This window comes from Panthera onca, chromosome B1, assembly GCF_046562875.1.
Source record: "Panthera onca isolate mPanOnc1 chromosome B1, mPanOnc1 haplotype 2, whole genome shotgun sequence".
Taxonomy (NCBI): Eukaryota; Metazoa; Chordata; class Mammalia; order Carnivora; family Felidae; genus Panthera; species Panthera onca.
Genome location: NC_138342.1, coordinates 203,273,172 through 203,288,414, shown reverse-complemented (window position 1 = coordinate 203,288,414; position 15,243 = coordinate 203,273,172). Strand labels below are relative to the sequence as shown.

General features: G+C 56.2%; 1 protein-coding gene across 4 annotated transcripts in view; it reads left to right on the top strand.

Annotated features, from left to right (window-relative positions):
• The window catches only part of ARHGEF10 (Rho guanine nucleotide exchange factor 10), a 101,725-nt gene extending 91,314 nt beyond the window's left edge, over positions 1-10,411 (top strand). For all 4 annotated transcript variants that reach the window (XM_078445221.2, XM_078445220.2, XM_078445219.2 and 1 more), the window contains 2 exons: positions 6,567-6,689; positions 9,299-10,411. In XM_078445221.2, coding sequence (XP_078301347.1) covers positions 6,567-6,689; positions 9,299-9,810 — 635 coding nt within the window. In that variant the 3' untranslated portion in view covers positions 9,811-10,411. The remainder of the gene's footprint in view (positions 1-6,566; positions 6,690-9,298) is intronic.
• Positions 10,412-15,243: the final 4,832 nt, after the last annotated feature.

Sequence of the window (15,243 nt, the reverse complement as noted above, 5' to 3'; positions counted from 1 at the left end):
TGTCTGGGTGGCAAGTGTGTATACATGTGTGGCTCGCGTGTGCGTGTGCATGTAGCTCATGCGGGTAGATTCACGTGGTTGGTATGTGTGTGCACGTGGCTGGCACGTGTGAACGTGTACCTAGTTGCATACATACATATGTGTCTGTGTAAACGCATATGCAAGTGTGTACATAAGCGTGTAGCCAGTAAGTGCAAACAGGCACCTAGCACATGTGAGGACCATGTTGCCGGTGTGTGGCCAGTGTGTATAAGTTTCTAGCCAATATGTATACGTTCGTATTTCGTGTAGCTGGTATGGACACCCATGGAGCTAGAGTGTATTCCCATATCTGGTACATATAGGCGTGTAGTTAATGTGTGTGTGTGTCACATATAAACGAACGTGCAGCTGTGTGTGTGAGCGCGTACCTGGTGCCTGCATGCGTGTAGGTCGTACGCGGAACACATCGCTGGTGTGTGCGGGCTTGTAGCTGGGGCACGTCCACGTGTGACAGACATGCGTAAGCAGGTGGCTGCTGTGCAAGGGCAGAGGGGTAGAGGGAAGGAGGAGGCCGGGAAGGTTGTGTGGTCATGAGTGTGGAAGGGGCTCCCCGGCAGCGGGCTGTGAGGACGGGAGGGTGGCGGGCCGTCCTGTGGTCCCGAGGGACGCACCCCGGCAAGCGGCAGTGAGCAGAGTCACCTGAGGTGGGACTGACTGGGGAGAGGAAGGGCTAGAAAGCCTGGGATTTGGGGCCTGGGTTTTCGGGAAGAACGTGAAGTCATCAGCGACACTGGGTCCCACAGAGCCGGCTTGGAGGAAGCTAGCATGTGTGGTGCTGAGCAAAGGAGCCCCGTGGGAAATTGGAAGGAGGGGCTGGCATGCGGACGACGAGTCGGGAAAGGGGCCTGTGTGGGACTTTGCCCTCCCGGCGAGCGATGGGGGACAGGGGGACAGGGCAGACAGAGTCAGGGACCACCGTCAGGAGGTGAGAGGATTGTGCAGAGTCAGAGGGGGCGTCAGGAGCGCAGAGAGCCCTGCAGTGCGTATCCAAGCGGCCAGGAGAGGAGCACCGGGCGGGGGACGGCCACGCGCACGGCCCGAGTGCCGGTGTGCGTGCGTGTGCACACGTTGTATGCACCTGGGGGTGTTGTGTGCATGGGTGCTCGCAGGCGATGAGAGTGTGTGTGTACCTGGAGTGCTGTTGTGTGTACGTGAGCATGCTTGCACGCGTGAGTGTGGGTGTGGGTGAGTGTGGGTGTGGTGTGTGCACCACACCTGTGCGTGTGTGTATGTGTGTGTGTACATGTGAAGGAGGAGCTGTGCTGCTGGTGTTTGAGAGCAGGGGGAACCAGGATAGTAAAGGCACTGAATTTAGGATTCGCTTTGGAAAAGTTCATCACGAAAGGCTGAGCAGGTTAGAGAACCCCGATCAAGTTGCCTCTTAATCAGGATTACGTGTCAGATGACATTTAAATTCTGCAAGTACGTGAGTGTGGAAAAAAGCTCTTAGAAGTTGTCTGGGTCCCCTGCTCATGTCGGTAGCGAAACAAGTTCTCAGAATCTTACAGACTCAGGGCAGATTTCGTGGTGGGTTGGCGGTGGGTTGGTGGCAGATGGGTCAGTGACAGTGTTGAAGATGTCTGTAGCTTGAGCGGAAGGTACTGGAGGAACGGTCACCGTTGACGCATTGAGAAATGAATAGTCTGGGTTCAGGTTCCAGAAAGGCTGGCCTCTGACCAGGGGAAGCACACTGCAGTTGGAAGGCGGGCTGGCTGGGGGCAGAGAGGACAGTGGGAAGCAGGGACGGTGACAAGACACGTTTGGGGCTCGGCGAGCGAGGGACAGCTGCTCCCTGGTTGTGTTTCGTGTCTGTACTGGGGTGACTGGCACGTAAAACCACACCGGCCGTGTGGCTCGTTGTTTGCACACGTGTGCACGTCGTGAAGGGCTCGTCGCAACCAAGCTAACGCATTCTCCACTTCATGGTTTCCACATGTGCACGCGTGTGTGGTGGTCGGGAGATTTAATCCATAGGACGAGCTGTGTACACGTCGTTTCTTAAGTACCATAGGGCGCTTTTGTTTCGCGAGGAGCACCGATTGACACAACTTACGAGCTTGCATATAAGAAAACGCTGGTTTATGGGCACTTCCCTGGGGACCTGGTGTGTTCTCTTTTGCACGCCAGCTGGTGGAGCGGGTGTGTGCAGTCTGGATCCGTCGTATCAGATGGTGTGTCGGGCAGGCTCTCGTCGTGCCCGTGGGCGGCCGGCCCGTCCGGGGGACTGCCCTCTGAGCCCCCAGAGTCCTGACCCCGCGGCCCTGCGGGGCTCACTGGCCAAGCAGCCCCAGGGGAGCCCCGGACCTGCTGCCATCTTGCCCTTGTTGCTCAAGGTCGAGGCGGTTCCAGACCCCCCACAGGCTAGCCCACAAGTGCCATGGGCTGGGCCCCTTCTCGTAGGGCTGAGCTCTGTCCCTGTCCTCACTTGGCCTCACGTCCACGCTGCGTTTACAGACCCACACATGGGGGTGTTTCCTTCATTTCTCACGAGCGTTTTCGTGACTGGTTTCACCCTCCAGTCAATGACTCTCTTGCCTCCCTCTGCGTGGCTCTCCTGTGCTGTCACAGACCCACCTGGGCTCTGGTGGGACTGAGAGGCTGTGCGGTGAGACGCTTCCCCGAGCCCACCCTCCGCAGGCCGGACGCCGGCGTCCAATGGGGCTCGGCTCTGTCCTTGTGGTCACAGCACACGTCCCCTCGGTCTTGGGTCTTCATTCCCGTGTCGCCGTCAGGCTGTGGAGAACCAGCAAGCCTCCAGGCCAGATAGGGGCGGGAGCCTTCGGGTGACGCGTGTTCTCCCGAATTTCACCAACGTCCGGGGGCATCTTACGCCTGACCTGCATCTCAGACTCTCCGTGAAGGTTGTGTAGCGGCCTTGGAGGGGGGTGGGTGGTTAGAGCAAAGTCCGCTATGCTCGGAATGTTGTTGTCTTTGTCTCGTCTCCTCAGTGGCTGTGGGGTACAGTCCTCAGAAAGATGTGATCCAGAATTGGTCTGATGTTTAAAAAATTTTTTGAGTTTATTTATTTTGAGAGAGAGAGAGAGAGCAAGCAGGTGCGCACTAGAGCAGGGGAGGGGTGGAGAGAGAGCGAACCCCGGGCAGGCTCCAGGCTATCAGCACAGAGCCTGATGCAAAGGCTCAAATTCATGACCCTGAGACATGACCGGAGTCCACATCAACCGACTGAGCCACCCAGGTGCCCCCAAATTGGTCTGATTCTCGTTGCATTTTGTGATGTAGAGAATGAGAAGGCCCAAGCCCCAAGTCTTCCCTTGAACTTTTACCGGTGGTCTTACCCTCAGGCCGGTGCTTCCTGGAGACAAGCGTTAGTTGGCTGCGGCTTTGGGGGACTCTGTGTTCACGCTATAGGCACGGAGGTGCACCGATCGGAGGCCGCTGGGCTGTGTCGTTCTCTGGACCCTGGTGCCTGTGACTGCCGGCGGCTTTCCCGCACTCCTGCACGTCCGGAGCTGGCACGTACCCGGAGCCTCCGTCCGAGAGTCGTGTTCATGGGTTGCCCACATGGGTTTCGTTGTGTACACGTGGCAGGAATATGTGAAGTTACCCTTTTGTGCTCTTACCGGACGATGAAATTCCAGTAGGTTCTGGAGGTGAAGACTGCCCAAGCCAGAAAGAACAAAAATCGAACACAAAATTGATACACTGGTAATTCACACCTTTTTTGGGAGTTAACAGAACTTCACGGAACCCGAATAATTCTTGGAGGCCCCAGCGTGCTTTTCCTGGAGGAGGACGTGGCTGTGCTGGGTGGGCCGTGTCTGCTGCCTCTGGGTAGAGCTCCGTTCTGAAAACCATCACACCCAGGCTCCGTGACGTACAGCACATCGGCCCTCACGCGGTCGAACACGGGATAACGCAGCCTCCGGGGGAGCACACACACCTTGGAGAGCAGATTGCTGGTGTAGAATTTACAGCGAAAGCGTGTAACGGGGCCTTGTTCCTTGGGGCTCCCACTCAGTTACTTACCCCACGATGCAAGCGGCACGTTTTGCTGCTTTGTCTAGAATATTCCAGGGAGACTGTTTTGACGGAGAAGTTCTGAGAGGTCATGTGAAGTCAGCCTTTCTGTGTCCCCACGGAGCAAACGCGTTGCCTTCCAGGAGAGACGTGGCCGCGTACGATGGCCAAATTAGGATTAAAAAAATAAAATCAGTATAATTTAAAAAGAAATACTCAATGACCACATCCTAGGGGAAGTCAGCAAATTAAACCAGACTGAAGATGATTTGTGAATTAGGAAGCAAAACTGAGGACGGGGTTTGGTATCCTGGTTCCTGCTGCCATCCTGGATTAAGTGGTCCTGGGTTAGCCAGCAGCTAATCCCGGGTTAACCAGCAGCTAATCCCGGGTTAGCCAGCAGCTAATCCCGGGTTAGCCAGCAGCTAATCCCGGGTTAGCCATCGGCTGGGCCCTGTCCGCTGCCTGTGGGGTGTTCTGGGTGCCCGTGCAGAGAGAGGGACCCTGCTGAAGCGTTGCATCCCACTCTTAGAGGCTCTGTGCTGCCCCCGCTCCCTGCCTCTGTTAGAGTATCTACCGCGAGCATGTGGACACCCCCCAGCTTGTCGCCCGTCGATGGCGGTTGTGAACGGTGCTGAGGATCTTATCCCTCAGCCGCGTCCGCTGGCCCCATCGCATCTGACGGTGCCTGTGCACCTGTGCTCTGTGGTGTGTACAGAATTCACACAGCACCCACCCATCTCCAGAATGACGTCCCTCAGTCAGACGTTCGGAAGTCCTGGGAACGTAAACCATTATGAGCTTGTAAGACAGGATGTAAGCCTGTGTTGAGAAACAAAGCCAAAAGTTTTGTTCGTTGTAGATGTTGTTTTTAAGCTTATTTACTTATTTTCAGAGAGAGTGGAAGAGAGAGTGTGCACCAGTGGGGAGGGGCAGAAAGGGAGACAGAGAATCCCAAGCAGGCTCCGTGCTGTCGGCGCACAGCCCGACGCGGGGCTTGAACTCACAAACCACCAGATCATGACCTGAGCGGAACCAAGGATCAGATGCTTACCCGACTGAGCCCCCCAGGCGCCCCTTCTTGTTTGTTTTTGCCATTGCAAAAAAATTCGTAAAAATAGTCGTGTTAATGTAGCTTTGGCCTTGGTACCAGGCCACTTGTTGCCATGTTTCTTACGGGAGGTGAACTTGAGGTCGAAGCAGAGATGTTGGAAGGAACCTTGTCTGTGCAGGATGGGGTCATGTCAGCTTAGGTGCCACCGTGGCCTCACACACAAGGAAAGCCGTTCTGTCCACGCGCCGACTTTCGAGCTGGCAGAGAGAGGCTGGGGGTCGCCGTGTGTCTCGCTCAGAGTGGTGCCACCCGCGGAGTGGTGGTGATCACGCAGACACCCCCGGCACCCTTCAGGACAGAGGCCCACAGGAGACCAGCCAGGCGGCCCCGTGCACTTCTGGGCCACAGGGCCGTGGCTGTAACCCAAACTGATCCGAGGGCCATGCCGTGAAGGCCTTCCTGGTGCCACCGTTCCATATGACATTTCCCAAACCATGTCCCACGTCCTTCCCCGTCCCGACAGAAGCCTGGGGTGTGGCCTGCTGTCGTTGATGAGCTGTGCCGACGAGCACTTGTAGGGGAGTCGTGCTGGACGCATGACATAGAACACAGAACACAGATCACGCGTTAGCTCCGTGTCACCTGCTGTCACTGATGAGCTGTGCCGCGGGGCACTTGTAGAGGAGTTGTGCTGGGCGCATGACGTAGAACACAGAACACAGATCACGTGTTAGCTCCGTGTCACCTGCTGTCACTGATGAGCTGTGCCGCGGGGCACTTGTAGGGGAGTTGTGCTGGGTGCATGACATAGAACATAGAACACAGAATGCGTGTTAGCTCCGTGTCACCTGCTGTCACTGATGAGCTGTGCCAATGAGCTTGTAGGGGAGTCGTGCTGGGCGCATGATGTAGAACACAGAAGACAGATCGCATGTTGGCTCCGTGTCACCTGCTGTCACTGATGAGCTGTGCCGACGAGCGCTTGTAGGGGAGTCGTGCTGGGCGCATGACGTAGAATATAGAACATAGAATGCATGTTAGCTCCATGTCACCTGCCGTCACTGATGAGCTGTGCCGCAGGGCACTTGTAGGGGAGTTGTGCTGGGCGCATGACGTAGAACATAGAACACAGAATGCGCGTTAGCTCCGTGTCACCTGCTGTTACTGATGAGCTGTGCCAATGAGCTTGTAGGGGAGTCATGCTGGGCGCATGACGTAGAACACAGAACACAGATCACGTGTTAGTTCTGTGTCACCTGTGAGGCAAGGCCGCTCCTTCAAGGGGGCAGGGGTGGGGAGGGCCGAAACGATGCTCGGCTTGTGGCCTTCCTCTTCCTAGATGGGCAGGGACTGAGTGCAATGTGTAGCTGGAGAGCCACTTGCCGGTGGGGAGGGGGTTGGCTGGGCGGGGAGCGCTCCGGGGGGTGGGGGTGAGCACCTGCCCCACCCCCACCTGCTGCAGACACCGGACTCCGTCCCCCGCCCCCTGCAGGGCACCAGCGCCTGTCAGTGACCAGCCTGCTCGTCTGCCATGGCCTGCTCATGGTCGGCACCAGCCTGGGCTTCGTGGTGGCCCTGCCCGTGCCTCGTCTGCAGGGGATCCCCAAAGTGACCGGTGAGTGGACCCCTCCGCACGCACCATCCCATCCCGTCAGCTCGCTGAGCCCGTCTGCCTCCTTGCGCTTTTGCAGCCGGGGGGAGGGTCTGCTTAAACCGTGTAGATTATCTGGGGTTCTGTTTTCCCTTCTTTTCTGGCATACTCTGGACTGTCTGCTAATTGGGATCAATTCCTGCTTTTGTTTTTCTGCTGCTTCTGTTAGTGGCCCAGGGAGAATCTTCCCCCCAAACACGTTTTCATGTTACCTTTACTGCCACCTGTTAGTTTTTGTCGTTTTTGTGTGGTTTTGCTCAGTGGGAGTGGATGCTTTTTATATTTTATGTGGCCAAGAAGGAAGCCCGGCCTCTGGACAACGTGAGGTGTGCTTTTTTGCACAACGTTGCTAGGAGTTCAACTGGGTACAGGATTTTCGGGAAGCAATTTGGCATTTTAGATCACAAGCCTGAAAAGCCTGAAAAGGCTTGTGTGTCTGGATTCAGGATTTTTCAGTTGAGAAATCTGACTTGGTAAGCAGCCGAGTCCGTGAACAAAAACAAGATGCAAAAAAGATATTCGATACAGCGTTCAATTTTTAGTAGCCCAGAATAGGAAACAACTTAAAATTAGGGGGAAAGAGATACTTGAGAAAATGGTTGCACTGCCATTTTGGTATATGATGTAGCCAGTAGAAATGGTGTTTGTGGAGAGCTTTAAATGATACACACAAAACGTCAATTCCATAAGTAAAACCAAGATCTCAAATTTTACGTTGATGATGTAACATCAGCGATGTGGGAAAAACTCTCAGAAGAGAAAGATTTGTAGGAAACTCACGAAAATGTCAATAAAGATTCTGTTTCTACAGTTTTTTCCTACTGACAACTTTAGAGTATTTCATGTGACATCAGACAAAAAGCTTTTTTTCTCCACGGGCTTTAACAGACTTATCTTTCCCTAAGTTCAGGAGCCACCTGTTAGTGCTAAGGATTCAAATTTTGTTGATTTTTTTTTTAAGTTTATTTATTTATTTGAAAGAGAGCATGAGCAGGGAGGGGCAGAGGGAGAGAGAGAGAATCCCAAGCAGGCTCTGTGCCGTCAGGGCAGAGCCTGATGTGGGGCTTGAACTCCCGAAACTATGAGATCGTGACCTGAGCCGAAATCAAGAGTCAGACATTTAATTGACTGAGCGACCCAGGTCATTCATTTCTTAATCTCAGTTTTTATTCTGAGCTCTGTATTGCACGTACACGAAATTGCACGTAACCAACACGTACAGGTTGGACCGTGCTGATGAAGCGGTCACCCTGCACCTGCCCCTGGCACAGGGGCCCCTCCCTCACAACATACCTGACTATTCTCCTGAGTCGTACACCCTCGTCCTGTTGATTTTTCTGTATAGTTTTGCCAATTTGTACCTGAAAAAACCAAACTTGTGATTTTGCTGTTTTTTTTCCATTTTCTATAATTGCCTCATAACATATGACGTGTCTGTCCCTCTGTAACTTTTAGATCACACCTCCCCAGCTGGGGTCGAGCCTTCCTGCCCCCTTTAGGTTCCCTCCAGCACCTACTGGTTGGCCACTGCCACTCACACCGGCTAAAGAATCCTGTGATTTAATCTGCTTTGGCCAAGGAGGGGTGAAGGTGAGGGCTAGGGCCTCGTGTCAGCCTTAAAGCATCTGGTGACAAAGGGACACATGCTTCCCATCCTGGTCCCCTCACCTGTGAACCACTTAAAAAGTGCTGACACCCTGTTCCTACCTGACAACGTAGGGTCAGGACGTTCGGGGGGAAAAAAACTTTGTTTCGAAAAAGACCTATAGGTAGTTTCTGACACGTGCTCTTGGATTAGGTGATGTTTTAAAATTAAATTCACGTCACTTTTAAGTCAAAAAGTCCTCAATGTAATTAAAACCACAGAAGTAACTCCTAGAACCTTTTTGTAACAGAAAATGGCAGGAAGCTACTGGCCGTTTACTTAGGCATCTTGTTCTTAAAATTGACACATTTCTGGCATTTAAATTTTTGTGTTTTTTTTTTTAATATTTTTTTAATGTTTATAACTGAAAGACAGACGCAGAGTGTGAGTCGGGGAGGGGCACACAGGAGGAGACACAGAATCCGAAGGAGGTTCCAGGCTCTGGGCTGTCAGCACAGAGCCCAACACAGGGCTCAAATCCACAAACTACAAGATCGTGACCTGAGCCAAAGTCGGATGGTTAACCGACTGAGCCACCCAGGCACCCCTGGCATTTAAATTTTCAGTCAAGACTTAGAAAAATTAAACCTGTTTCTGTAGAGCAAGTGAGAAGGCATTTATACAGAGAACAGGAAAACAGCTGTTTCACTGCTGTGAAAAGTCCCCTGTGGGTGTCGGGGTGGAGCTGCTGTGGACGAAAACCAGGGTTGTATCCTAGCCCATCATTCTGGAAGATTTCGTGGACTTAACTAAAAATCCACGAGATTGCGAGAAGCTGTTCTCGTGTTAACTGGTCAGTCGGTGTCCCAGTCGTGTGTGGGATTCTGTGGTTTAGACGGGGGCAGATGCGTGTTGACCCCCTCTGGGCTGTTGCACGCGGTGATTGCTGAAGATTGCTGAATGACCCCTCCCCCCCACCATCCCCCAGGAAGAGGCATGGTCTCCTACCACGCACACAACGGGCCCGTCAAGTTCCTGGTTATGGCCACCGCCGCCCTCAAAACAGACAAGGACAAGCCCTTGGGCAGCCCACCACCCGGCGGGGACCCCCAGGACGGAGACCAGAAGGATGTGCTGCCGGGCGAGGGGCCGGGCCCCGGCCTGAGTCAGAGCAGCCCAGACGCCGTCTGGCTGGGGGGCTCGCTGGGCTCCGTGACCCACAGAAGCGATTTCTCCTCGTCGTCCGGGTCCCTGACCCCGTCGCAGGGCTCGGGCTCCCTGGAGCCCAGAGCGGAGGAGAGCGTCGTCTATGACCTCCTGCGGCTCCCCAGCATGTTGCCGAGCAGAGGGCGGCGGGTCAGGAGGGCGAAAGCCAGCTCGGTGCTGGTGGTGTGCGGGGGCCAGGGCCACCGGCGGGTGAGCAGGAAGGCCCGGCCGCAGCGCCCCGAGGAGCTGGCCGCCTCCATCATGGTCTGGCAGATCCCCCTGCTGAACGCGTGAGTCCGCGGCCCATCTGGGTGGCCCGTGTCCTTGCGGCCAAGCCGGGCGACCCGAGGGCTGTAGCCGTGTCTACACTGGTTGAGGGTAAATCACGTCTTGGGGGAAGAAATGTGCAATACCGTCGCGGTGGTGTTTTCCGGAGCGGAAGCCAGCACAGACGCCCGTGAGGGGACAGAGGACCAGGCCGGGTTGCAGCCGTGTTGGCGTCCGGGGGCGACCGTGTGCTTCGCGAGCGCGGCAGACCACGCGGAAACACAGACGCTCCGCACCCACTCGCGGGCCCTGCTGCTTAGAGAGTTCGCGGACTCAGAACTTACGGGGAAATACAGCTTATTCCGTCGTAGAGAAACTTATTAACAATTCCTAGAGTAACCTTACTCGATTCAGAGTCTCTCCTTTTATTTATATTGTATATCTTTAAATTCCAGCACAGAGTCCGTAACGCTGAAGAGAGCCAGCTAACGTCCCCCCCGTCCAGGTGGTGGTATTTGCTTTCTGAAGTGAAGTGGGTTTTCCAAAGCGGCATAATGTGCGTGTTGTGTATTTTAACAAAGTAGTATTTTTGTACTGCCTTTTTTTTCTATTAAAAATTAACAGTTAATGTTTTAGTCAATATATCGTCTGTAACGTTTCACAAATAACGTTCGGCTTTGAACCAAAATGCTCAATACATTATCAACATTTAGACTCGAGCGTCCACACCAGAAGATCCTTCCCTCCTCCTCGCAGAGTATCAACACCCACATTAGAAATGCACGTTTCCCTCTCGTAGGAGATGCACACTGAGCGTGTCCTCAGCTCTTTCAGGGTGTTTCCCGCGCCTGCTGACCTGGACCTCGGTGCCTGCTTCGAATATGCCTTCTGAGGTTACTCATGGTGCTAGAGAGTGTGGGTGTGTCCCTGCTGGGGTGGGACACAGGCCGGGGACACTGCCTCAGTGTGCCTCCTGCAAGCACGCAGGCTTGCATTCTGCGGTCACAAAGCCCCCACGCGGTTGAGGCGTGCGGGCGAGCAGCGGGCCCCATCCCGTGCAGCGTGGGTTTACGTCTCCGTGTCATACTCACTGAGCGGTTTGAGAACATTAATGCGGGCATCACCGGAGATAAACTTCTCAGCACTTTACAGATGACTAAAAAATGCTAATTTTATGACTTAGCCAAATATTTCCCAAGGTGCACATATACCCCCACGCGAAAGTAATCTTTCCCCAAGCTTTCTTAAACTGTTAGCTGCTACCTGAAGTCATAAATAAAGTCTTTTTATTTAAAAATACAGTATTCGAATTGCCTTTTTTCCCCATAAAACACAAAGGGGCAGTTGGGGGGGGGTCTGAGGGGCCCTTTCAAGTTCAGGATGGCCACCTGCCGGCCTGGGAGTTTAGTACGAGTTCCAGAGACAGTCCCAGCGTGAGAGGAAAACAGTGCTGTGACTTGAGGTGGGTGCTGAGCTGAGACACTTCCAAGAGACTCACGTACTCGCCGTTTTACATTTTGAGTGACGTCGCAGGTTGAATGAGTTTCGTGTAAAACACGAAGACCGCGTCTGCAGCCCACCGAGCTCCGTAACGTCTGTGCGGCAGAAGCCGTGAAGGTTCTCGGTCTTTTCACGGGCCGGGGAACGGAAGGACTCTGACCTGATACTGTCTCAGAAAACTCCAAACCGGTAGGTTTTCTTCTGGCGTAAATAAGGAGAGAACGAGACCGTACAGGTGGAGGTTTGCATTTGGGTTGTAACATCAATGACGTCATTAGAAAAAACCCCACGTGACGCCACATAGGGTGCTTCCGTGGTAACGGTCCCGCTCTGTGAGGGGCTCTGGGCGCTAAGCGGCCTCTCTCTGGGGCCATAGTTGTCTCCCGATTCACCCGCGGCCCCCTGAGCTCTTCCTGGGCTCCAAGAGTTAGGTACCCACGCATGGGCCCGGTTCGCAAGGAGCCTGGCACGGCCCTGGCTCCTCCAACTGGGGCTCCCCACCCTGCCTCCCTGCCTCGGGGCGAGGCCCGGTTCCCTCGGGCCCCTCACACCCCCCGGCCCGGCGGCCTCAGCGGCTCCGCGTGTGGTTGGCGCCTGGCCCCCAGCAGCATCCTGGGACCGCCAGGGTCAGACCCAGGTTTGGGCCAGTGCCGTGGATGGGTGCCCCCAAACTCTTAGGTTGGAATCTCACCCTGCAAGGTGGTGACGTCAGAAGGAGGGCGATGCTGAGGTGGCGAGGGTGGCGCCCCGTGCCGCGATCAACGCACACGGGAGAGGGTCCCCGGAGAGCTCCCACCCCCTCCGCCGGGGAGGACCGCGAGGACAGCGAGAAGACACCATCTGTGAGCCAGGGAGCCCCCTTCACACACCGGCCCCGCCCGGCCTCCGCTCTGGACTTGCGGCCCCAAGGGGTAAAGTGTAGCCCCCATCGCCGGCACTCCCGTACCCCCCCCCCCCCACCCCAGGGTGGTGCTTATTTCTGGAGCCTTATGTGCTGCTGAAGTACTGGCCCGTTTCCAGAGGGGGCCCTTCCCCAGACAGCCGACCCCACGCTGGGCCCCTGTGGGCCGCGACCCGGCACCCGGAGACTTGCCCCTGCACGGCCGTCCTGCCGCCCGGGGGCCTCGCGAGCTCAGGGCTCACCCAGGAGGCCCCTCGTGCTCCGTGCTGTGGGGGATGGGGCCCAGCTCCCCCCACCGAGCCTGCCGAGGTGCTGGCCGAGGGGGAGGGACGTCAGTGCGGGTGGGGCGGGGCGGGGGCGAGACCCTCCATCACGGCCAGGGCGCCCCCGTGTTAGGTGGGTGCTGTCATTCCCCCGAAGGGACCAGGAGCCAACCCGGAAGTGTGGACTCGTCCTGTGGGGTTGACTCTGACCGGTGTGCCTGCAGGATTGGTGTGCACTTTCGGGCAAGAAGTGAGGACATCTGGTTCTTGTGAACAGTTAAGGCAGGATGGGGGCTCCGTGTTCTGGGGGGGGGGTGGCAAGTACGTCTGCAAATCTAAGTGGTGCCAGGGGTCCTGTCCTCAGGCTCCTTGGCACTCGGCCGCCTGCACAGCAGGGAGCCCCCGGGGTCTCCGTGCCCCGAGCCTGGACTGGACCTGATGAGAGACTCAGCTCCAGGAGCTGGCCCAGCCCGGGCCCAGCCCGGCTCACAAGCTCAGCGGATAATGGCGTGCCAGGAAAACTTAGGGTAAGAGACGGACACAGGGGTGTGACAGGTCTGCCCCCCATTCTGGTTGGAGACAACCCCCATCTCCTCCTGCCCCCACCTCCTGTCTCCCTCCCCCCACCCCGTGGGGGACGCCCCCACCTCCTGTCTCTGCACCCCCACCCCCCGTCCCGGGTAGCTGGACAGGGCTGGTGGCTCCAAGCCCCTCTCTCTGAGCTGACACACAGATGTCCCAGAGTCCCCTGCAGGGACCCAGCTCTGACCTCATCCATTTGGACTCTACCCGCACCACCTCCTGTGTCTGCCTCTTTGGCTGGGAGCACAGCCTTTTCCGCAGTTTGAGCCTTTGGGGATGCCTGGCTTCTGAGATAACCCTGTTCCCTGCAGAAGTGCTAAAGACCCCGGGCCCGTGAGAGGCCCTCCTTCCAGCAGAGAGAGAGGAAACGTCCTAACAGCCTCGGCCAGGGCCTGCTGCCGCCCTCTGAACCCCCGGCCACCAACCCAGCAGACACACAGGGGAAGAGCTGGGCGAGAGGCTTCCTTCCAAGACTCCGGTGCCTTTTTCTTGGTGTGGTGAACTCGGGGCCTGCTGGCTGGCTTTCCAGGCGGCTCGGGGCCTGCTCTCCAGCACCGTTTCCTTGGTCACGAACGGGCGACTCACTTCACTTTCTGGGGTATTTCTTTTCTTTCTTTCTTTTTTTTTTAATATTTTAATGTGTATTTATTTTTGAGAGCGAGAAAGACAGAGCATGAGCAAGTGAGGAGCAGGGAGAGAGGGAGACACAGAATCCGAAGCAGGCTCCAGGCTCCGAGCTGTCATCACAGAGCCTGATGCGGGGCTCGAACTCATGAACCATGAGATCATGACCTGAGCCGAAGTCGGACGCTCAGCCGACTGAGCCACCCGGATGCCCCACTTTCTGGGGTATTTCTGACAGGCTGTATAGAAATGGGATTTTGCAAATGGAGTCCTTGTATTTGATTTCCTAAATCATGTCCCAAAGCTGCTGTATGTCAGTATTTTGTGGGTTCAATCTGATAAGCGTGTCCTAGATCCTGAGGAAAGTGGATCTTTCTAGCCAGTAGTTTCTAGCCAGTCTTCTCTCCTATAAAATGGACACAGTTTAAGCCCTAGAGAGCAGATAGTTTTTGGGTGACTTTCGGGTTTACGTGCGGGGAAGTGCGTTCTGTCCCGCGCCGGGGCGCAGGTGTATTGAGGGAAGCGAGGTGTGCTGCTGATGGTGGCCAGCCACCCGTCCGTGAAGGGTCCCCGACCGCACAGTTTCAGGACTGTTTCCGGCTGCCTGACACCGTTGGAAAGCACCCCCCCCCACACCCAGCGTGGTGGTTCTGCTTCGGGGCGCAGAGCACTTCCCCCTTTTCCAGACCACATCTCTTTCACGCCTCGCCTGCAGTCCCTGGGCACGCACACGCACACACACTCAGCTTGCACACTCGCCTCTGTGCTCGCCTGCGAGGGCCTGTCTGTGCAATGTTTTATTCAGGCGGAAGAGGAGAGAGAGAGAGGCAGCCTCTCGGCCTGGGTCTGGCTTGAGTTTGCTCCCTGCTGCTGGCTCTCTCCAAAGAGCCTCAGAAAGAATTAACCCTTGAAAAGCGGGTTGGTGAATTCTTTGGTGGCTGACAGCTTTTGTTGGGTTGAAAGCACCCTTCTGCCGCCTCTTCGTGGGGGAGAATTCCGCGTTGGTCCTTCTAGGCGTCCGCATGGTGTGTCCTTCGCCCTCCGGACCTGCAGTCAGTGACACGGCCCCTTGTCCCTCCTGAGAAGGTGCCGAGCCCTGGGCCCCCAGCGCGGGAGGGCCCAGCCAGGGCAGGAAGCGGGTGGCCTGGGAAGCTCAGGTGACTTTTTCTCACCTGTGCCGTGAGGGCTGTGGCCCCTGCCTACTTGGCGCGGGGACTGAGCAGCCGTCCGTGCGTCACAGGCCATCTTGCCGTACAGGACACTTTCTCGAGTCTGACTCTTGAAGCGGCGTTTCTCCGCGCCTCCTGTCGGCAGACACCACGTGGACACAGCTTTGTGGTTTTATGAAAGACGGTCGCCGTGGGAGGTAGGGGGTCTGTGCCCCGTTGGGCGGTTGAGGACGCCGCGACTGGGAGAGGTCGGGCGTCCCGCCAGAGGGGACTGGGCATGGAGCCGCGGAAGCCGGACGCTGGTGACAGACAGCAGGACTGGGTGGGCCTTCGGCCAGGACCGGAATTTACCGGACTGGGGTGACCGGGTGGGAACCGCGGGGAAAAAGGGGGAGGCGCAGACCCTTGGCAGGGGCCCCGC